This window comes from Bos indicus, chromosome 4, assembly GCF_029378745.1.
Source record: "Bos indicus isolate NIAB-ARS_2022 breed Sahiwal x Tharparkar chromosome 4, NIAB-ARS_B.indTharparkar_mat_pri_1.0, whole genome shotgun sequence".
NCBI lineage: Eukaryota > Metazoa > Chordata > Mammalia > Artiodactyla > Bovidae > Bos > Bos indicus.
In genome coordinates this window covers 67,388,661-67,413,375 of record NC_091763.1, presented here as the reverse complement: position 1 = coordinate 67,413,375, position 24,715 = coordinate 67,388,661, and the positions used below count along the sequence as shown (strand labels likewise).

At 42.4% G+C, this 24,715-nt stretch overlaps 1 protein-coding gene across 5 annotated transcripts in view; it reads right to left on the bottom strand.

Moving 5' to 3' along the window:
- The window catches only part of CPVL (carboxypeptidase vitellogenic like), a 130,347-nt gene that overhangs the window by 82,813 nt on the left and 22,819 nt on the right, over nucleotides 1-24,715 (bottom strand). For all 5 annotated transcript variants that reach the window (XM_070787901.1, XM_070787900.1, XM_070787902.1 and 2 more), the window contains 2 exons: nucleotides 22,628-22,816; nucleotides 15,518-15,636 (listed from right to left, as the gene is read on the bottom strand). In XM_070787901.1, the coding sequence (XP_070644002.1) occupies nucleotides 15,518-15,636; nucleotides 22,628-22,816 (308 nt within the window). The remainder of the gene's footprint in view (nucleotides 1-15,517; nucleotides 15,637-22,627; nucleotides 22,817-24,715) is intronic.

Here is a 24,715-nt window from a genome sequence, read left to right as displayed (position 1 = left end):
CCCCTGGAAAAGGAAATGGCAACCCACTCCAGTATTCTTGTCTAAGGAATCCCCATGGACATAGCCTGACAAGCTACAGTTTATGGGGTTGCAAAGAGTCGACTTAGCACAGCACAGTATACATACATTTAAGCTCTTTAAGCCTTCTGGGGACTCTTCCATTTGACCAAATACTCCCAAAGAGTCATAACAAAGAATCCACCCTCCTCAGTGACAATCAGCTCCCTTCACTGAGAGTCCAAACTGACTTTCTAATTTTATTTACAGAGAAGGTGTTCACTAACTTCATTCAACTCGATGAACTGAGAAGCAGCAGGCAGGACCTGAGTCATATAGTCCATGCAAATGATAGCAACAAAACCCCAGAGAAGGCGCAGATTTATTTAAGAGATATGGCCAATGTAAATAAGGAAAGGCCACTGGCAGGGTGGAATGCTGGAAAAGAGTTACTGGCAGTGGTCACCACCACCACCCTCAGTGACAGAGATGTCTTTACTTCTTTCACTCAGCACCTTGTAGGGGTTGGCACTATGCTAAGAGAAGATCCTGGCAGAGCAGTGAGTGAAAAAGACAACTCCTTGCCCTCCTGAAGCTTACATTTCATGAAAAATACAGACAGTAAGTAAGTGAATAAACATAATGATTAAGAGTGTGGAGATGAAATAGTGTTAGTATTAGTCACTCAGTTGTGTTTCCACTCTTTGTGACTGCATGGATTATAGCCTCCCAGGCTCCTCTGTCCATGGAATTCTCCAAACGAGAATACTGGAGCAGGCTGCCATTCCCTTTGCCAGGGGATCTTCCTGACCCACAGATCGAACCCAGTTCTCCTGCATTGCAGGCAGATTCTTTACTATCTAAGCCATCAAGAAGAGGAAATAAGGGTGATATCAAGACAGTGAGTGAGGGCTGACAAAGAGGTACTTCCTTTGGACACACAATCAGGGAAGTTCTCAATGAGATCCTGAGAGCACAGCTGAGACTTGGGAGCCAAGAAGGATTCAGCCACAAGGAGAGCCAGGAAATGATGCTGTAGATGGAAGAAAATGATAGAGGAGTCTTCAAGCCAAAGAAGAACCGAGTGGGAGAGCAGTGAGTATAGATGGCCTGGCCCTACATGAATCCTCGGGAGCAGTCTGAAAGAAGGCTCACTTGGTCTCCACAAGGCCAAGGCATGATGTGACTGTGAGCCCTCATGTGATGTCATGGCTCATTTGATATGTGATCAGTCATGTTTGGCCAGAAAGGATCCTACTGCTTCGGCCCAGAATGAAATCCTGCAACTCCTTCCTTAGCCCAGTCACACAGAGACACGTCACTTTTGCATGAGAAAGTTGGAGTGGAGTGGCACATCTACCTGGATGATGTGAGAAGGCGGTAGGCAGAAGGCAAGAGAAACTCAAGGAGAGGGGGATCTGTGACCCGCAGCCAAGAACCTGGAAGAAGAGCTGAGCTTGCAGGGTTCTAACCATGAGGAGAGCGGGGACAGAGAAATTTCAAAATCTACAGAGTCTTTGGGAGCTTTGGGAAGAGGCCAAGGGAGCAGGGATGGTCAGAACAGTCATGGGCTGGAGAGGAGCCTCCCTCGGAGGGGCCACCTGGGACCCAGTCTCCAGTGTTAAGGCATTAAATGAGATAACATTTACCAAGCCCTTGCAGCAAAACCTAACGCATGATAAAAGGACTTTAAGCACAAATGATTAGTAAGGAAACAGGTAGAAAAGGTAGGAGCCCAGAGGCAAACTGGGAACTCGGGTCAGCAGGGCTGTAGTTCTAAGAGTCAGCAGAGTGTAACAGATAAAGTCTGTGAGCTCTTGTCTCAAACTGGATTCCCATCTGGGCTTTACTATCCACTAGCTGGGTGACTTCTCGGAGAAGGCAATGGCAAGCCACTCCAGTACTCTTGCCTAGAAAATCCCATGGATGGAGGAGCCTGGAAGGCTGCAGTCCATGGGGTCGCTACAAGTCGGACGCGACTGAGCGACTTCACTTTCACTTTTCACTTTCACACAATGGAGAAAGCAATGGCAACCCACTCCAGTGTTCTTGCCTGGAGAATCCCAGGGACGGCAGAGCCTGGTGGGCTGCCGTCTATGGGGTCGCACAGAGTCGGACACGACTGAAGCGACTTAGCAGCAGCAGCAGCAGCAGCAGCTGGGTGACTTTAGGTACGTTGGCTAAGCTCCTTGGACCTCAGTTTCCCCACCTATGAAATGGGGATCGATCATGGTACGTATGCCACGTGGTGGCTGGGAGGACTAAATACATTAATTTTCATAACACCTAGTAAGTGGCATATAGTACATGTTCTTAAATGTTAGCTATTGCTGTAAGAAAGAAATACCAGGAATTTATAAGACAGTTTTCATGTAAACCATTTATTAATGGGAGAATAAGAAAAGTGGATTGTTTGCTATTCTTTGCTCCTTTGGCCATCTTACCTGGTCATTTTTTCACTAGTTAGTTCTCTTGACTAAAGTGTTGAAAATGTCCATAGAGAATTCAAGAGAAGCAGAAACTTATAAGCTGAAGCAAAAACAAATTAAAATCAAAGCCAGCCTTGTAAAACCACTGTGGGAGAGCAGTGTGGCCCAGGAACAGGTAGCCAGACAAGTGCTGGTTCTACTTGGCCACGTAATAGCTGTGTGATCTTGCCCTCAGATTCTTCCAGCCCTCTGCTTCCTCATCCATCAGAAGGCGATAATGCCCACCTCATAGGCTTGCCTGAGGACCCTGATGAGAAGATGTATCACGAAATGATATTGTCAACTCTGCTGTGCTGAATAAATGTAACTATCTCTGCCCTAGCCTGCCTGGCCCCATCCGTGTGTTTTGTTTGAATAAGCGATTTTTTTTTTTTTTTAATTTCCCCTCCAGTCCTCTATGGGATTAGCTAGTAGCTCAGATGGTAAAGAATCTGCCTGCAGTGCAGGAGGCCCTGGCTCCATCCCTGGGTCAGGAAGATCCTCTGGAGAAGGGAATGGCAACCCACTCCAGTATTCTTACCTGGAGAATACCATGGACAGAGGAGCCTGGTGGGCTACAGTCCATGGGGGTCACAAAACACGACTTCTGATCCTCTAATTTGCTACTTAATACCACTCCCCAGGACCACCTTCAGCTTGTATTCACTCAGCAGCAGGAGAGTACAAGGAGTGCAGAGAGGATGGAATCTACATGGAAGTGGTTCCAGCCTCCAGTGTGTAAAATACTATGAGTCCACCCATTCCTGTGGGCCTCCAGTCCCCCACTTCCTTCCTAATATGCATGCGTTTCTAGAAGCCCTGAAGAGCTACACGCGAGCCAGTGGTTCTCAATCTTGACTACTCATTAAAAAAAAAAAAAGCATGGAAAGCTGTTTTTTTTTAAAAAAAAACTACTGCTTAGGCTCAAATCCCAAAGATTCCAATTCAACTGGTCTGGAGTGAGACAGGCATCTATTTGTTTTAAAAGCTCCCAGGTGGTTAAACGTGCAGGCAGGGCTGAGAAGCTGTGAGGGGGGATGGAGAGTTTTGCCCTCTCGGATGCCCTGGGCCCTCTGCTCTCCACTCCACCCTTCCCTGATTTTCATGTCTCTTCCTGTGACCTGGCACAGTGATGGGAGCTCCAGGCTCTCAGAAAAATAGTCTGATCCTGAGAGGCCATACTACAAAGTCAAGTCTGGTACCTTGGTGCCAAACATCTTTATTATGCAACTTTCAAGCACAGGACACTGCATTCTTGGAATGCTTAAATAATAAGAGATCTGCATACACACCTCCAACCTCAGCTGACCCTGCTCCTCAAATTTACTTTCCTGAAGGAGGTGAATGAGCTCAACAATCTTTGAAGAAGCTCATTTTTTTAAAAAAGAAAATTCCACACAAACATCGTCTTACTCTGATGTGCCAACCAAACTGTGAAGTAAATATTGCCCTTATCTGGAATGAAAGGCAAAAATCAGATGCTAGAAAAGAAAGGTTCATGTGTTCAATGCAAAAAGTCCAAGAGTCAGGTACCCCACAGCTTTCAGACTTTTTTACTATGATATGACATCACAAGGCTTCCCAGGCGGCTCAGTGGTAAAAAATCCACCTGCAGTGCAGGAGATGTCAGAGAAGTGGGTTCAATCCCTGGGTCAGGAAGATCCCTTGCAGGAGGGCATGGCAACCCACTCCAGTATTCTTGCCTGGAGAATCCTATGGACAGAGGAGCCTGGTGGGCTACAGTCCATGAGGTTGCAAACAGTCAGACACGACTGAAGTGACTGAACACGCACACACACATGCATGACATCACATCATGACATACACAGTAATTATGTCAGTAATAATGGCATAAAGGTATGCCATAGACATTATTATTATTATTATGTTCAAGAAGACACTGAGACACAGAGAAGTAACTTGCCCAAGGTCACACAGCTATAAAATAGCATAATTAGAATTCAGACCCTGGCAGTCTAATTCCTTAGGTGATATATTTAGCTCTCAATTGTGGGAATGAAGCCCTTCTCCCACCCCCTACCCCCATTTAGGAAAGAATAAAAGTAAATGATCTTAGTTTTCTGAATGTTGAGCTTTAAGCCAACTTTTTCACTCTCCTCGAGTGAACTCCAGGAGTTGGTGATGGACAGGGAGGCCTGGCGTGCTGTAGTTCATGGGGTCTCAGAGTCGGACATGATTGAGTGACTGAACTGAACTGAACTGAAAAGTAAATGAAGACACCCTGAATAAAATTGCAAAACTCAGACTTGAATGAAGAAAGAAGCAACTGTTTTACTTCATTTATAGATTTAGGAAATGAAGGACTTTTAAAGTACTTATTATTCTGAAACTATAAAGAATGTATGAAACTAGAGAGTGTGTTTATTTTTGTCAAAAATTTAAAAAATTTTACTTAAAGTTTTTCATATCATAAAGAAAATACTTATTCTTACTTTTTTTTCAAAGAGGGTATAAAAAATCCCTCTTGCCCCACCAATCCTATTCCCTACAGATGATCACTGGAGTATTTAGTCTTTCAGATTTTTCTCTATACCCTTCCCCACCTCCTCACATGTACATATGCACATATCTCATAGATGTTACTTATGTTATGTACATAAGTACCTTCCCCCCCGCCAAACTAGTCTTACATGACTTAGCAACTGAACAAAAACAGTAATATATAATATTCTATATTTGCTGCATTCACTTAACAGCATGCTGTGGAAATCTCTTCATATATCAGTATGTATCATCATCTGGCTGAATAGTCTGACACCCTGAATTTGCCATGAAGTATTAATTCATTTAACATAGAACATCAACAGGCATTATTCTAGGGCTGGGGATGCAGGCCAGCTCCCACTCATGGACAGGAAGGATAGTTACTGAAGAACATGGACTGTGGCACTAGACTGCCAGGGTCTGAGTTCTAATTATGCTATTATATAGCTGTGTGACCTTGGGCAAGTTACTTAACTTCTCTGTGTCTCATTGTCTTCTGCTTGAACATAAGCAGAACATAATAATAATATAAGCTTGAACATAATAATAAGCTTGAACATAATAATAAGCTTGAACATAATAATAATGTCTATTGTACAGGACTGTTGTGCAGATTCAGAGTTAATATATGCCCAGCACTTGAACAGTGCCTAGAGTATCTACTTAAGTGTTAGCTCTGGCTACTTTTCTGGTAAAGTGGGAAGACAGGTAATAAATAAGTAATTAAAGAAATGGGTAATATAAAAGAACAACAGGAAGATGTTAGACTGAATACTTAAAGGCAGCCTTTGGTGATGGGCTAATATTTGAAATGTGAATAATACCTTACAAAAAAGCATTTATATATTTAATTAAAAAGAAAAATATCTACCAATGACATATAGGTCAGAGTAGTGCAGCAAGAACTGACGATCAAAAATAAGGGACAAGGAAATTTTAAATATAAAAGAAGGGACAAAAGAATCCTAAATATTTAAGTGAGAAGTCTCTTTAACAATAGAATTACAAATTGCCCTCTTCTTCGTGAACAGGAAATTATGGCTTTGCCTCAGAAGCCCTTTCAATTCTTCTAGTGACCCCTGGTGGCCAATTCATGAACTTGGACACTCTTTAAGGAAGAGCCCAGGAGGTAGTTTAGCAATTAATTTTTAGATCTCTACTGAAGAAAATTTCACAATCTCTCACATTAGCGCGTTCCATTATTCATTCACTATGATGGTGAAAAAAATACCCTAGGTCTTAACAGATTGTCATTTGAAGTTTTAAAACTCATTTATTTAACATTCTGTACATAAAGAGATTCTTCAAAAACACCCAGCTTCTTCCTCCTTGCTTCTAAGTGAGCATCAGTTCAGTTCAGTTCAGTTCAGTCGCTCAGTTGTGTCTGACTCTTTGCAACCCCATGAATCGCAGCACGCCAGGCCCCTCTGTCCATCACCAACTCCCGGAGTCCACCCAAACCCATGTTCATCGAGTCGGTGATGCCATCTAACCATCTCATCCTCTGTCGTCCCCTTCTCCTCCTGCCCTCAGTCTTTCCTAGCATCAGGGTCTTTTCAAGTGAGTCAGGTCTTCACATCAGGTGGCCAAAGTATTGGAGTTTCAGCTTCAACATCAGTCCTTCCAATGAACACCCAGGACTGATCTCCTTTAGGATGGACTGACTGGATCTCCTTGCAGTCCAAGGGACACTCAAGAGTCTTCTCCAACACCACAGTTCAAAAGCATCAATTCTTCGGCACTCAGCTTTCTTTACAGTCCAACTCTCAAAGTGAGCATAGAGGACTCTATATGGAAACACTAATGAAATGAAACCCTCCTGCCCTACTGCTTCCCACATGAGTAGCATCCTCTTATACTTCGAGTCTTCCTTTTCCTCCTGTTCCCCATCAAACCATACCCATCTTTCACTCCATCCTCCCGGGCCCTCCTCTACATCACGTGGTAGATAACCTTCTAACCTTACAAATTATTGAAGCAGTACATTCATACATTGGGGCTGGGGATGCAGTAAACACTTGCAGATTTCAGTACTATATATTGTAGACAGAGGACTTATTGGAGTAACCCTAGGGAATCTTAGGTACCCAATAAGTATTGGAGCAATCTGCCAATGCCAAGGCCTGGGGACATACTCTAGGCACTCCCTTTCTCCAGCCCCACAAAGGAACACCACATTCTGTAAGAGAAAACAGCAACCTAACCACTATAGACCCAAACCAATGGTACCGCTTAAAATAGGAAGTGCAATTAGTAAATTAATTAAGGCTCCCTTCACACTTCTATATGCAGAGGCTGATCATTTGCTTGGTTTAAGTAATGTGTTCTGTTGTAATTGAAATCATTAGTACCCCATGTAACTGTCTTCAAAATTCCCCCAAGTATGTTTGAATGGACTCGCATTTTGCCACACAGGTCCCAGTTCAGCTGATATTTCAGCTGCAACACTAATGATAGTAATGAAGGCAGAGGTTTTTTATTTAAAGCAATTGGTTTTGTGACTAGAACTGTTAACTAGATACTTAATAACATTTTAATTATACACACATATTCCCAACACGTAAAACAACTTACTTAAGACATTCAGTGCTTTTCAGGGGAATTTTACTCACAGTGGTTCATTCTGAACACTCTCTAAAAACTTCCTATACTATGATAGTTGTCACTGTACCATCATATGGACAATTAACTTTTTAAAACTTTTTTTCCGTTCTGAAGCCTCCTCATATCACTTCCAAGTTCCCACTGACTCTCATCAAGCTTTGAATTGTCTCATTCATTTAAGCCAACTCACACCCCACTAGAAACTTCTTTACCTTTCTCCTTCCTAACCTTTCTACCTGGCTGTTATTTCTTCATGAGAAAGTTCTGGCTTCTCTGTTCATGCCTTCTTCCAAAACGCTGGATGTTAGAAGAATGGGGGAAGGGTGTTGGAGAAAAGGACAGACTTTCCTTTCTTGATGCACAGAAAAAAAAAGCTGAAAAAGTTTACTTGTTTTTCCAATTAAAATTTCATTTCTCAAAGGCAATGAGGCATATCAAGGTTTCTGCAGAGCCTGAGCATACCTATGGATGGGATGATCCATAATTTATCATTTTTAGCTACTTTCTTTTTGATTTGTCTCACTCACCTACCTTCTATTTTCCCAGATCCCTGATGCTACCAGTACATAGCCAAGAGAAGATAAACAGTGAATGTTTAAAGAAGACAAATGTCTGTGACCTCCACATCTTTACTGTATTATCGGTGTATTTGTAGCCATCAGTGGTAGACATATTTTAAGAGATTTGTCCAAATCACATCCCCTTCTCTAAGTCCATTCACCAATGGAAGCAGCCCATTAGCCATGTTAATTACCACATGACCCAGCACCTTCAGTCTTAGCTCATAGGACCAAGAAAGAAAACCTGACCCAAACTGGGCCAATCACACTCTGCCCCCAGGAGAAGTGCTAGTTAATCTCTGTTTACTGCATGGTCCAAGGACAGATAAACTAGGAAACTGTAGGGTAGCCATCTTCTATTAAATGCCGGTAGAAGCAAAGCAAGCTGATCTGCAATGAAGCATAAATGAGTAATTCACTGGTCTTAGCAGAATAAGATTGAGACAGAAAGACCAGCTGCTGTGGATCCTGACAACTTCTCCGTAACCACATAGTAAATTTTAACTCTTAAATTTTTCTGTTTTTCAAATATTTTTTTTTAACTTGAAAACACTGACCTTCAATACCGTTACAAGTCCTAGTGTTTGCTCCCGCCTCCACTAGCCATGTTCATCCAGCCCAGGACAAGTGTGGGGATATAATACCAGAGGGTCTTCTTCCCCACTGAGCCACTTCCTTTGTGTTGGCCAAATGCCAGCGTGTTGGGTAGGCTTCCTGTGTCCATATTTTAATGTAAATGGATATTCATTATAATGGAAGGATAAATATGTAAACAGAACCATAAATATGTAAAGAGAACTCTAAAGGGTATCTGGGCTGAGGGACCATCTCATAAGGTGGGGTGTGGCCCTTCCCAAGGCCACGGTCCAGATCTTGTTGGAGAAGCTATGGTTCCAGCCCATCGAGGGGCTGAGAAATTCACTGAGGTGCCCAGGCAAAGGAGGCCAACAACCCCTGGACAAGTCGGAAAGGCCTGCACGACAGCAGGCTGTGGCTGGCAGGGGCCAGGAATGCAGAGGAACTCAGGATGCTGGGAGGCTGCTTGCTTGAAGGGCACGGACAACCAGAAGTGCATGGTGTCCTGCCAGGAAGGCTGCCGGAAGTGACCCTCTGGGAGGCAGGTGGTCCAGGCTGATGGGAGGGTGCCAGAGAAGGTAGAAAGCCTAGGCTGTAGGAAGCCTGCTCACTGGTGAGACCTGTCTGTGAGGGCCACAGACAGGTGGTCACTGGGATGGAGTCCAGTCTATAAACTTGCTGAGGGTCTTCGTGGTCTGGGTGCCCAGCTAAGGCAGAGCACCACTGATTGTCCCTCCACATACACTGCTGACGGACTGGGCAGCAGGGCCAAGAGAAAGCAAAACGCAGAACAAGGGACCAAGAAGAGAAGTCAACTTCCTCCTGCAATGTCCCTGCAGCACCCTCTACTGACAAAGCTAAATATTGTGTTCGCTGAAAATTCAATACTTGTTAAGTTGGTAAGATATCATTTGAGCACAGGGAGTATGAGAAAATATGTCTGGAGATTACACTAGAGAAAGTACCCTGACCTTTAGTTCTCTCTTTCCAAATTCAAGTGAACTGACTAGCTGCACTGGAATCACTGTGGAACTTGTTAGAAACACTGACCCTGGGCCCTCTCCAGACCAAACAAATCAGATCTCTGCTGGGAGGCGTCACATACTGAGCTGGAGGATCTGTCATATTTGTAAAGCTCCCAAGTTATGTCTGACGCGCAGTCGCATTTGGCAGCTACTGCTCTGTGCCACTCTGTTACTGAAGCAGTCTAAACATCCAGAGGAGGAAGTGAACTGAGTGTGTGCGAAGGCCCTGTCTCTGCACTCCCAGGGTCGGCTGTCTGCTGGCTTCCAGGGACCCTTGGGGACCTGCTCTCCTGCTCCCAGAGAGAATGCCTTTTGCTTTGGCCACAAGCATCAGAGTGGCTCATTGCCTCTGCACTGCAATGTGGATGCGTGGACCGTGTTCACCTAATCCCCCACACTTGTGCTTTTCCTGGCGTCTGGGTAAGCAGGGTCAGCACCTGCAGGACCCTGAGAGGGAGGGAGCATCTCAAATGTTGCCTGCAGGCACCTCCCATGCCTCACCCTATCCCAGCCTTGCTGACTCCTCAATATGATACTGACCTTTCTCCATCACCAGACAGTCAGATTCCAGGAACCCCAGTTATTCTCCTTGGCCTGAGGAACGAGGTAGGGACCTGAGTAAAGGGTGCTTAGCGTGTATGTGCGTTCAGCCACTAATTCATGTCTGACTCTTTGCAATCCCATGGACTATAGGCCTCTGTCCACGGGATTCTCCAGACAAAAATACTGGAGTGGATTTCCATTTCCTACTCCAGGGGACCTTCCCAACCCAGGGATTGAACCCATGTGTCCTGCCTTTCCTACAGTGCAGGTGGAGTCTTCATTGCTGAGCCACTGGGGCAGCCCACAGGGGCTTAGACCCAACTCTAAACATCTCAGATGTTGACTCTATGGCAGTTAAATAATCTACAGGTTTTAGATAAATGCATCCCACAAATTACTCCTATATCTATAAGAAAAACTTAAATGCTGAATACTTTTTCTAATGAAAAGGATGCTAATTTCAAAAAATAATATATGATTTTTTACCTTCTTAAACATGAAAAATCCCAATTTCACTTTGCAATTTCCTTTCCCAGTAACAATTAATCCACATTCTTGGCTGGCATCCGGCTCCTTCCGATTTGGAATTGCTCCTTATCTCCTGCCTTCTTTAACCTCCCAAATTATGTCTGGTTTTGTTCTGTAGAGTATTTGTGTTAATACTAGGAAAAACTAGTAATGACAGTGATGATACTGATAATGAAATAATAATAGCAACTCTACTTATTAGATATCAAACACCATTCTGAGACTTTATCATATTATCTCATTTTCTCAAAACCATTGTTCAGCAGGTGTTTTGAGCCTCATTTTAAAATAAGGAAACCAATGCTCAGAGAAGTTAAGAACGTGCCTAAGGTCACATTTGGCATAAGGAGTGGAGCCAAGGTTTTATCCAAACCTGACTCAAGAGCCATACTTTTAACAATTGTAATTTATTGCCCTCCATGATTTGTTTTCTCACAATCAACCTGGAATGATCAATAACAAATATTTCTCCAACAGAGATTTTCTTTTAAAATCTAATTCTGCCTAATTCTAGTTGGGAAACTTGGAGCTAATTATCTAATCTCTGCAATTCTCTTCCAACTGTAAAATGAAGATAATAATTCCTTCCTCATATGGTTTTCGTAAGGATTAAAGAAAAATGCACAGTATTTATTAGCACATAGTCAACGTTCAATTAAGAGCAGCTATTATAATTGTTACATCTTTATTGGTTTCATTGTACTTTTTATTCTATGAAAAATGACTGTTCATTTCTCATTTTGATCGTGTCCCCCCACTGCACACCAATTTCAAGTTCTGGAACCCATTATTCATTGATTTGTATATAATAAGAGGGGAGACTCACAGAAATAACAGGAAACACAATTAATTTGAGAAACAGCAGTCCAAAAAATTACCCAGGGGCTATTACAAGTGTGCCATCCTTCCTGGGTCTCTTATTTTCTCTACCTTCAATTTTCGTAAGGGGTCATTTCTCTCCTGATGATCACATCAGCTGTTCCCCTGTGACAGGCAACAAACTATTATTTCTGCCAAATGAAAGGAACTCTCTCCCATCTCAGTGACCCCTGCTTCTCCTTGTCGCATGCTTTATCTCCTTCACCCAAAATGGCCTGGTCCATAATTTATAGCCTGACTGCCTCGGCAGGAAAGGTTGCTTTGGGGCCTTGGAGACCTGGCTGTGTGTGTGGGCTCCCCTGGAGGAGGTCTTGGAACTATCTATCCCAGCTGCCATGTGGTGATAACCTGTCAACAGAACCGTCTTTTCATCTCTGTGCCTCTCTCTCTCAGTCTATCACTTCCAATAGAACACCATGTTCTTAAGCATCTTTCATGCTGCAGTGGCCTCAGTTTCAAGTCTTCTGGGATCATCTTAGAATCTGTTTAGGGCTACAATTCTGGGCCCCCAGAGAACATAATCTGGGGGTGCATAGGCAGGTCTTCTTTAACTAAAGGGGGGCCCCAACAGTCCAGTTATTTTACTGCAAGGGGTTTCAGTCCGGCAACTAGGAGTGAGTATAAACCCTAAGCCCTTTTCCCTGACCAGCTTTACAGTCCCAGAGCATCACCGGCCTCCTTGATAAAGCTGTCCACCTGCTTAGAGTCAACCTAAAGAGGAAAAGACTGAGTCTTCGTTTTGTTTTTGTTTGATCATGTCCCTGTTTTCACAAATCTGGATCATTACCAAAAAAAAAAGACATCATGCAGAAATCAATGAAGAGTTCACTGGCATCATAACCAGCCACCAAAGCGGAAGAGAGAGTAAGGAATCGGGTTTGGCAGGACTAGGGTGAGGGTGGAGAGACAGAGGGCATTGGATTTGGAGACCCGGCAGTGGCAGGATTAGGAGAGCTGACCCCAAAAGCTGCACTCACCTCCTCAGTCCCCCATTCTAGCCTTCATCCTAGGTAAGTGCATGGGATAACAGAACCACCTCCATCGGGGTTTGCCTGCTCTGGCTGTTTCTTTCTGGCAAAAGAAGTGTGAGTCACTTTGGGGTCAGGAACACTGAATCCAGGATAGTAGCCTGTAGGCTGAAACAATGATTTCTGAAGCATGGTCCACCTGCTAATCCTACAACTTGCTAGCCTCTCCTAGTTTATGAGTCAGAATCTCTGGGGAATTTGAAGATCATTCTTAAGTACAATAAAATAAAAGAACATATTGTGAATCACTAATCCAGGTAAATTTTTCAAGTATCCATTTTGCACAGAATAATGGCCTTCAGAGATGTACACATCCAAATCCCTAGAACATGTGAATATGTTAATTCTTAAGAAGAATAAGGTTGTAGATGGAACTAAGGTTGCTATTCAACTGACATTAAAATAGGGAGATATATCCTGGATTATCCAGGTGGGTCCAAAGTTATCCCAGGGTCCTTATATGAAGAGAGAGGCAAAATACAAGAGTAGGGAAGGTGATGAATAAGGAGTTGGCCAAAGTGATGCAATGTTCAAAGTATTCAGCTCACTAATACGGGCTGTAAAGACAGGAAAAGGAGCCATCGATTCAAAGAATGCCAGCAGCTCTAGAAACTGCAAAAGACAAGGAAACCGATTCTCCCCTGTAGCCTCCAGAAGGACCGCAGCCCTGCCAACAACTTGACTTTAGGCCAGTGAGACCTGTATTGGACTTCTGATCTCTAGAACTGTGAAATAATAAATCTGTGTTGTTTTAGTGACTAAATTTGTACAATCGCAATTGAAAACTCATACAACTGCTATTTATGATAAATGCCTGCATTTGCATATTATATAGATAGATATGATATCACAAACCATACAGTATGGTTTCTGAAAGGCATAAAGTTTAAGAGACTTCTAAGAACACAAGGAAATTTCCCACCTGTCAAAAATAGGTCATCTTTCTAAGCTTAATTTATACCAACTCCTCAATATCATTGTGCTGGATATTTGGATATTTTCTTGACCACTTCTGAAAATCCAGGCTCCACTTGGCTCCATGACATGGTAGGCAGACCTCAATGGGCCAGACTCCTTTGCCCTCTGGTTTTCAGTTGGGTTCCCCCAAGAGGGGTTCCAGCAGGAGTCTAGAGGACAGTCAAGTGCCAGCCTTGCACGTGTACACCCATGAGTTCAGTTTAATTCAGTCTCTCAGTCATGTCCAAGTCTTTGTGACCCCATGGACTGCAGCACGCCAGGCTTCCCTTTCCATCACCAGCTCCTGGAACTTGCTCAAACTCATGTCCATCAAGTCAGTGATGCCATCCAACCATCTCATCCTCTGCCATCCCCTTCTCCTCCTGCCTTCAGTCTTTCCCAGCATCAGGGTCTTTTCCAGTGAGTCAGTTCTTCACATCAGGTGGCCAACGTATTTGAGCTTCAGCTTCAGCATCAGTCCTTTCAGTGAATATTCAGGACTGATTTCCTTTACGATTGACTGATTTGATCTCCTTGCAGTCCAAGGGACTCTCAAGAGTCTTTTCCAACACCACAGTTCAAAAGCATCAATTCTTAGGGGCTCATCCATGAAAGCGAGCCCTTAAATTTTGTGCTTTAGGAACCTTACTTGCCTCACCCAAGAGTACAATGAGGAAGAAATAAGGGGTCCAGGAGAGGCCTCCCAGAGTGGTGACAGCCTGAAAACTACTATGAGCCCCAGCCACGAAGAACCTGGAATTCCTCACCATTTCTTACATGCCTTCTCCACACCCACCACACACCCACCTGATGAAAAATCAGAGGCCATGGCTGAGAAAGCAGAAATGAAAAGTCAAGAAAACACAACCCCACAGTACCAAGAGAAGAAACTGTGTTTAAGCAATTTACGCAGTCATTACATATACAGTGCTGTTATATGCATACAATTTGCAAATTTTATGCAAAAATAAACACTACCCTCCACAGGGATAACTTTTTCTTTGTTTTCTCTGGCTTCTGAAGCAAACTCAATTTGGAAAATAAAAATAGAAAATTACCCTGTGGTGGGATAAGATTTATGTATTCATCTCAGTACCTCTTACAATAACCCCCAATAGTATCCATAAGCCTAAAGGGATTTGTCCCTTTAGGGTGTGACCTAAAAGCGCAGTGTGACCCTGAGTTGAGCTAAATGCAGCTGGTAAAGTACAAGGATATATGTCTGTATGAATGTGAGGTGAAGAGACCCCTCCTTGGAAGCCATCCTGGGTCACCAGTCCTTCCCAGCCCTCCCCTAATGGCCCACAGAGTGAGTTCAGTTCTCTCTCCTTTGTGTCCCCACAAAGTTCTACACAGTAAGTGGGTACTGGATGCACAAAGGAGTCTAAGAACAATAATCAGTACAGTAAAATCCACAGACAGAGCAGTCAATGCCTGACTAAATGTAGACAGGCTTAGACATGCATTACCTGTGAACTTCAGGAATCTCCCCACTCCTTGTCCTTCCTTGTTCCCCACCACCCATCCCTGCCCCCAAATATTTTTAGAATAAAGCAACAAAAAGATAGGAAGAAGATCGTGGCAGGAAGAGGATAGCAGCACTGATACTGTGAATAATGTTGCAAGGAATTTAAAAGTTGGACCTCCCCCGGTAACATTTGTTTCCTGCACATAAACAGGAAGACTACATGGAATCACTGGCACTTATTTTTAGGAAAAAAAAAAAATCTTAAAGATTAAAAAACACAAAAACACCCTTGGGTTGATTGTAGACCGACGTTTCCACCCGGAGCAAACAGTCAGCTCTTGAGCACCAGGGTCCTGTGCGGGCACTGCTATGGGCCTACCTTTGCCGGAAAGAACCAGAAGAAAATGTTGCTGTTGTAAGTCTTATTCACGGTGATGTAGCCAGAATAGCTCGTCAAATTCCATCCTGGGAAAGGAGGTACCAAACTCAACTGTCTCCCTAGTGGGGGAAAAAATGTATAAGGATTAGACAAAAAATAAATGCAGCACTGGCCATCTCCATCTTGGCCAGACTTCTCCCAGGGGCCAGGTCTGGAATCAGTGATCAAAAGGCTACAGGGATTGCCATAAAGGTGTTTACTGCCCTGGCCAGGTCCACATATTCAACATTCACCTTTTAGCCAAGAAGAAAGTCAGCTATCCTCAACTCCACTCTAAAGTTAAATCAAGGTGTCACATTGGGCCACCTGGAAGCCAGGGCAGGATAAAGTCGCCTAATTCCAAACGGTGGGGGTGAGGGGTGCAAGGGAAATAACACAGTGAATGATCTCTCAGCCTGGGGCAGGCCTGAGTTCTCCATACTCTTCTGATGGTGAGAGCAAAGGGCCTGACACTTCCACTAAGGGAAATGAAGTGAGGCGTGTGGGGAGTGGGGATAACTAGGGACAGCCAGGGAGGGTGGGGAGAGGCAGGCAGTGGGACTGCGGGTGATCGTGAGGCTACCCAGAGGGAGCCAAACAGGGCAGGGGAGAGATGTGAAAGGCACAGGTCCCGGTTTTCTTATGGCAGCAAAAGGACAGGGAGGGAGAAAGAGGTAACACTCAGATAGCTGAGGCCGCCCAAGAGTAAACAAAACCAATAGAACTAATATTTCCAAGGCCGATATAACAAGGGTTTTATATTATGTGGTATAATTATTACCTCCACTTTACAGATGAGAAAGCTAAAAGCATGGAGGGGTTAAGTAACTTGCCCAAGGTCACACGGCTAGTAAAAGAGGGCTAAACCCAGCACTCAGGCTGCAGAGATAGCTCCTGCCCCTACCCTGCTACAAGGCATCTCAGCTAGAGAGTCAGTCAGAAGGTGTAGGCAGCAGGGAGTGGAGGGGGAAGCAGTGAGTAAGAAAGGAGTGGAGAAGGGACAGTAAACAGGTAGGAAGCAGGGGGTGGTGGTGAAGTCTGGGTGAAGAGGAGACCTTTAGGGGGAACCAAGGAAGTGTCCCTGCTAAAAATGGATCATTCAAGAATAGCTACTTAAGTCTGGGACTTACTAAGTTGGAGACTGGTTAGTAGAGAGTAGATAAGGAAGCTCCATCCTATACACGTGCTACCAACTAGAGATGCCTCCAGTGGGTTGCCGGAGCCCACGGGCCCTGGAATGCCGATTGACAGCGTCTCTTCCCAACTTGGTATTCAGTGACATCACTGATAGCGTGTGGTAAGCCATGGCGTAAATGTGGATATTGATATGTCCACCCTGGACTTCATGTGAGGATCAAATGAAAGCATGCATGTGACCCCTGAGCACAGAGATGCACATAAAATAAGGGCTCGGGCAAAGAAAGGGGTGATTCTCATAAGCCCGTGGGCCACCCCAAGAACAGTCTAGAAGACTTTGCCTTTTCTGGACTCAGTGCAGTTCCCCCAGGAAAGATTAATTCAACCTCTTGATTCATACAAGTTTGCAGACATGTTGGGCGTGGGGCATATGCTTAGTTGCCACTGAGTTTAGCGTTAGGTAGTGATTATAGGCGGAGAAGGCAATGGCACCCCACTCTAGTACTCTTGCCGGGAAAATTCCATGGACGGAGGAACCTGGTGGGCTGCTGTTTATGGAGTCGCACAGAGTCGGACAAAGTCGGACATGACTGAGCGACTTCACTTTCACTTTCTCTACCTCTTCCCCATTTCTTCCCCATGAGATACATCCCTCTCAATCAAAAAAAAAAAAAAAAAGGCAAAGACAAAAGAAAGATATTACAGAAAAGGGAGATGTTAGGGGAAAATAATGTGTACCTGCCCATTCCCATTCCCCCACCATTCCCTCTTCCCGTCTTTGCTTTCACTCTCATTTAGCCCAAAGAAAAATCAACTCCAGGGCTGGGCAATCTTTAAAACAATTCTTTTGGCCATTTTTTTGGAGATATAATTGACATACAACATGATACTGGTTTCAGATGTACAACATGATTGAATATTCATACACTATATGTTCTGTAAAGATCACCACAGTAAGTCTAGTTAACATCCATCACCCCCTACAGTTACAATTTTTATTCTTGTGATGAGGACTTTTAAGATTTACTCTCTTAGCAACTTTCAAATATGCAAGATAGTTTATTAACTCTTCTTACTATGATGTACATCCACAGCCCACATCCTAGTTGGGCTAGGAAGTTGGAAGTTTGTACCTAAAACACTTTTGAAATATTTTTCACAAAACTATTAACCTTCTCAAAATCCAACAGAGACCCTTCCAAAAAAAGGAGAGTAGAGAACTGAAGACTGAGGGGTTGGGAATGAGTGAGAAGTGAATCCCAGAGGAGTAAATGGGCATTCAAGAAAGACAGAGAAAAATGAGAAAGGTCAGAGTAGAATGAGAAGAAGAGAAAACATAATAGAAAGGAGCAGGAGGGAATGGACTTCGGGAGATGGGTGACTGAATCAATTTATCTCTCTTGAGACCAGCACAACACGAGGTCCGCTGGCCTGCTCTGAAGATGACTCACATGCTTACTCAGTCCTCTCTTTCTGACCCTTTCTGAGCATCTCAAAGTTCTATCTCTGTTGCCTTGAACTGACGGGGGTATATTTTATACCTTCCTTTCTAGATCAGAGGCTACTGGAAAGCAGGGAATTTGTCTTGCTTACCTTTGTACCCCCAGGGACACAGCATACTGATTGAAACACTTAAGACATCCAATACATACTTGTAATGAATAAATGTGAATTAACGAACTAAAACATGACACACTGGCAATGCACTCGGACTCGCTCATTTGTACAAAAACCTCCAAAGGCAGGCGGGCCTTATTAAGATCTTAGGAAATTCAGAAAAACTTTTCTCGGGCCCACAAAGAAGTGCTTCGCCTTGTTTTTAATTTTAAATTTCCTCTAACTATACCACTGCTGCTGCTAAGTTGCTTCAGTCGTGTTCGACTCTGTGCGACCTCATAGATGGCAGCCCACCAGGCTCCCCCATCCCTGGGATTCTCCAGGCAAGAACACTGCCACAGTAAAATGATTAAAAGTTCTTTCAAATAAATTGATTTTTTTTTTTTTTTTGGCATTTTCAAATGTCCCATTCATCCTTTTAGAATCTGTTAATAGAATGTGGAAAATAAACTCCCTAGATATAGGAGTTTCTTTCTTCCTGGAACCATGACTCATAACACAAATGTTTGAAACAGTTGAAAAAAGGAAAAAGGTTTTCTTTGAAGCAGCTTCACTTCCTACATCTTACTGCGGTGACTGGTGCTTGTGATAGTAACACTTCCAATCCAAAAAGATTGGACCACGACCAAAGAAGGGCTTGACCCAGCTAATCAGGCACTCCATATTTGCAAAGACTTGCAACATCATCTGGATGGACAGGATACTACCAGGCCATAATTTTTAATAAATTAAGACCCAATAGCAAAATATTCTTTAAAGTTTATGAAAAGGCAGTGTTTGGAAATACACTAAAACTGCCCCCCATATTAATTTTATTCATTTTGTTTCAGAGAGTGACAGTTTATTCTAGCTGCAGAGAAAGCAAACACACAGTTACAACTAACTACATAAAACTAAGCTAGTTAACTTGGAATTTAAAAGAAATTAAAATTTTCTGTGTCTTTTTGTGAACTACTGTTTATCTCAGAAATGTTTTGTTGCGATATTAAGACTCACGTCCCTAAGATTTCAACAGACTTGATGCACAAAAGGGATTCAGGGGAGTGAGCTGACCATCTGTCCAGAGCTTCCTGAACTTTCAGTAAAGCGAATGAATAAAATTATATTTAATTATGCTGTCAGGGCTACATCTGAATACCCAGATGTACCAGATTTTGGTTCAGCCATTTAAAATTCCATTCAAAGATTTTTGACTGTGTAACAGAACTTTAGAAAGTGATATTACACCGGATTTAATATTTTAAATGTTGTCACTTATCAGATGGTGATCTAACAGGATTGACACAAAAGGATAGAAGATAAAACTATTTCCCTTGAAATCTTTCTTTAGTACCGTTAACATCCATAAGAGGGAAATGCTCATAGGCAAGAAATCCAGGAATGGGTGGGATGTGGATCTCGGGCAGATTTCTCTATATTCTCTGTACTTGGTTCTACCTGATGTACAATTCAAAGACACTTTCCCTTAATGCTGTTTAAGCTGTCTCCCTCTCTCAGGATGTGCAGGCTCTTTCTTACTTGTCCAAATCTTACCCTATATTTTCAAGTCTGGCCACACAGCACAGTGGTTCCTACCTTGTGTTGTGGGTCAGCAGTGTGTGTGTGTGTGTGTGTGTGTGTGTGTGTATGTACGCGCAGGTGTGTGTGCACACGTGTGCACGTGCTCAGCTGTGTCTGACTTTTTTCGACTCCATGGGCTATAGCCTGCCAGGCTCCTCTGCCCACAGAATTTTCCAGGCAAGAATACTGAAGTAGATTGCCATTTCCTATTCCAGGGGATCTTCCTGACCCAGGAATCATGAGTCAGCAGAGATAGGTTTTAACATCAGATCTGCCACTTACTAGCTTTACATAGCCCTGGGCAAGATACTTAATTTCTCTAGGCCTCAGTTTTCTCATCTATAAAATGGGAACAATAACTATTCATTCTTCATTAGGGTTGCTCTAAGGATTAAAAGAGATAATGTGTGTAAAGCATAATTTCTGGAACATAGTTAGGTCTCAAATTCAAATTCTACAAATATTTATTGAGTGCCTATTACATACAGGCACTGTGACAGGAACAGGGGATATAATTACTACTAAATGTTAACTATTTATTTCTTACTACCACTGTTACTACTACTACTATTTTATACCAAGATTATGCCAACCAACAGGGATAGCTTCCTTCTAAAAATTTACAGCATATCTACCTCAAATGTAATCCTTTAGCACTTTAGAGTGCATTGCCTGATTCCTTCTTTCATGTGTGTGCATCTGGTTACTCCAGAAGAGGACAAGTTTTTTAAACAAAGGAAAATGAATTATAGTAGGCAAATTACAGAGCAGAAGGCAGAAAATTTGGATCTTGATCCCATCTCTGCTACTATTACCTGTGTCCTCTTGGGCAAGTCATGAAAGCTCCTCATCTGTGGATTCTAGGGTTTGGTGATGAGTATTTAACTCTGCTATGTGAATGAACATAATCTCAGTCATCAGTACCCATTTATTAAAGAAGCTAAAAGCAATGCATATGACTCAACTGGGTGGATTTAGAATAATGATAATTTGCCTCTTCATTTACGTCAAGTGACATCAGCCTATACCACTGGGCTGCCATATTTTCATGACTTTTCTACATCAAGCAAAATTGAGTCTTTTGAAAAAAGACTGCATTGCCTCATTATATTATCATTGACTATATTATCAAAGTTTTTCATTTTTTCTTACAAAAAAATATGATGAAACACAGAATCAATGCATATTTCAGGCAAAGATATATGAACAGAACTCAAATGCACCCATAAAAAGGGAAAATGTTTTGGCTTTAAATTAAAAAAAATGACAGTCTATTGACTATGAGATCTCTTCAAATGAAGAAAAGTTGCTTTATTTTAAACTTCCATACATAGTATATGCATTTATTTTTTATCTTTAAAATGATCATTTCCCTAAAATTTCTAGTTTCAGTTCCACATGTCCACGAAATCTACCAGCATATCAGCTTCATAAGCATTAAGTCTGCCTTCCTACATGTGACTAGGGATAAAATCCAAAGCAAACACTAAGACCTCCATCTATGGATGCTCATCTCCAAGATATGCTCCACCAAGAGATGTCCCATCCCATCACCTTTCCCCTCTCTACTGGATCACTTTTGTCATTATCTCCCACCTTCTTAATGACCTCGCCTGACTCCATAACTCTCCTCAGCCACCACCCCATTTCTCTGCTTCCTTTCACACACAGCTCTTCAGGATAGCTGTCTATATACTATTTTATAGTTTAGGAGCATCGTGAGGTCCAGAAAGATTACATCATTTATCTTATACAGTGATTTCCCTAAGCATGAAGAAGCATTAAGAGTACAGGCAGGTCATAAATTTTAGACTCTGATGACACCAAATGACACTTTTTGTACTAGTATTAGGACAATCTCTAAATAAAAGCCACCAGCGAATACAGGTATTTAGAGAGCAACTTACGGGTTACAAAGAGTTTTCATGTACATTTTTTGATCTGATATTTTTAACATCTCTGTGACTTGGGTGAATTGTTTTATCTCCATCTAATCAATGAGGAAAATGAGTCCTAAGACTCAGATAACTTCTCAGGCAAAGGGGCCAAGCACAATGGCTGTGAGCTTAGACTCTGGAATGAAGCTGTCTGGATGTAACCCTTGCATCTACCAGCTGGTGTCTGCATGACTGGCAAGTAACTTTATTTCTTTCTGCTTTAGTTATCCTCTGTGTAAAGAGGCTTAAATAGGTTGTTGAGATGCTTAAATGCTTTTATATCCAATGCTTGGAAGCAATAACTGACACAGAGTAAGTTCTAAGGTTATTATTAGCCCTATTAAATGACCAGGCTTCCCTGGTGGCTCTGAGGTTAAAGCATCTGCCCGAAATGCAGGAGACCTGGGTTCCATCCCTGGGTTGGGAAGATCCCCTGGAGAAGGAAATGGCAACCCACTCCAGTATTCTTGCCTGGAGAATCCCATGAACCGAGGAGCCCGGTGGGCTACAGTCCACGGGGTCGCAAAGAGTCGGACATGACTGAGCGACTTCACTTTCACTTTCATTAAATGACCAGTTGTAGACAGGCACTATACTAGTTTTATAAATAGATATGTGGAGACTCAACTACTAGTTAATCTGACCCTGATGAACTTTCTTTTTAGCTCAAAACTCTGATACTATATGATATCAAATTGTTAATATATGAAATAAAACAATTGAGTAAAATATCATATTGTCTTTTGGATCCTGTGAGACATCTGCTAAAGCAACAACTGTTGAAAGTATACAGTTTCAGTGGTTTCAGATTTAAGCTTACCTTCTTCAAGTTTCCCAGTTTCAATATAAGGAGTCAGAAATAACCGCTGTCCTGGGTCTCCTTTACGTGGACTGGAAACATGGCCTTTTCTGTACAAGGAGCGAAACAGCCCATCAGCACCAGGGCTGAGCACCAACAAGACCAGCAAAAACAGTGCCTTCCACATGGCACCAACCGTTCCCTCTGGGCCTAGAATGAAAACAATAACTTTCCACAAATGAATCCAAAGAGTAAATATTTACCAAACCCCTTTATATGCAAAACACTCATTTAGTCACTCAAAAAATACATATAAAGCTCTTTGCTAAGTACCTTGCTGCTGCTGCTGCTAAGTTGATTCAGTCGTGTCCGACTCTGTGCGACCCCATAGACGGCAGCCCACCACGCTCCCCTGTCCCTGGGATTCTCCAGGCAAGAACACTGGAGTGGGTTGTCATTTCCTTCTCCAATGCATGAAAGCGAAAAGTGAAAGTGAAGTTGCTCAGTTGTGTCCAACTCTTAGCAACCCCATGGACTGAAGCCTACCAGGCTCCTCTGTCTATGGGATTTCCCAGGCAAGAGTACTGGAGTGGGGTGCCATTGCCTTCTCTGGCTAGTACCTTAGATAAAGCCTAAATCAGGTCAGCCCAGTCCTTGCTCATCCTGAAATTAACAGTCTAATGGAATGCTATTTAAGTGATTGGCAATATAACTAGAGCAACAACTTCTATTTCTAAAACTGTGGTCTGGAAAATAAATTCTATGAAGGATTACAGGAAGCATGAAAACAAAAGGGACTTCAAACAAATCACAAAGTGAGTGGGAGGGACAGTCATCCACTCCAGGCAGAGGACTCAGAACATATTTCAGGACAGGAGAACCTAGGAAGGAAGGCCTTACCAAGGTAGAAGGTGAGTAAAAGGTGGGTGGAACTCAGTTAGGCAGGAGAAATGGGGTGGAAGTGCAAAGCTTGAGAAAAGGTGAGACCTGACTTGTCCATGGGTGTTTTGCAGGGAAATTTAAAATAATTAGAATAGATTTCTGGCCACCTTTTTATCTCTTACAAATCACTAAACTTTGCATTCAAAAACAAAAAAGAAAGAAAGAAGAGACAGAAGATCCTACAACCATTTACAGGCCCTTACCCCTATAGCAAGATGACCAGTGAACTCAAAAGTTAGACCTCACACTTTATTAATACAAAGCTTTTCAAGGATCTTCTAACCTGATGTTTGCTTGATAATAATAACATAAAAATGTGTGGTGAATTCCATAAACTTGAAAACATGTAAATTGTTTTTACAATGGGTATTTCCAATGTATTTTTAGCTGATCTGAACTTCCTGATAACTCAACCAGGAAAAGAAGGGTTATCATCATTAATCTTAGACACGGAAAATTTGACTCAAAGGAGTACCTTATCTACAGACATCAAAGCAGAGAAATCAGAACTAGTATGCAGTCAGGGCTGGGCTGAGGATAAGGTGAGTCTGATGTAGATGTAAAGTGGGACCTTATATTGTTTTTTAATTTTGAAATTTTGTCCATCAAGAATTTCTTTGTTAATTTTGATTTTTTCAAGTATTGCATTAAATATTATTTATCTTGATTACTGAGTCTTTTGGCAGTCTTAGATTTTACATCCAAGGCAGGTGCCTCAATTGCTTCTGTTAATCCTGACTCTATTAAGTAATATGATTCTTGCACCAGTGCTATTAAATGACTCTGTACTACTGCTAGTCAAATACTCTGCTCCCTCAAATTCTGGATGCAAGAGAAATATACAATATAGGCAAATACAATGCTTGCCCTGATTGTTCAGTGCCTTAATATACCAAGTCATTGATATACCTTAAAAACATACAAGGTGTTGTAATCTATTAACCACATGCTAATCACAATCCAATTTAGCATAATAGGAAAATATTGGTTTTAGCAGGTTTAGAAAGGTTTTCAGCCACATTTCTCCAATAAGATAAAAGTTTATAATTATAATTTGATTGAATACATAACCTTTGTCAAGTCTTTCATGGTTAACTTAATAGAATTCCCCAGACTTAATGTAAACAAGCCCAACCAAATAGACCATGTACTTAAGAGTGGTTTTGT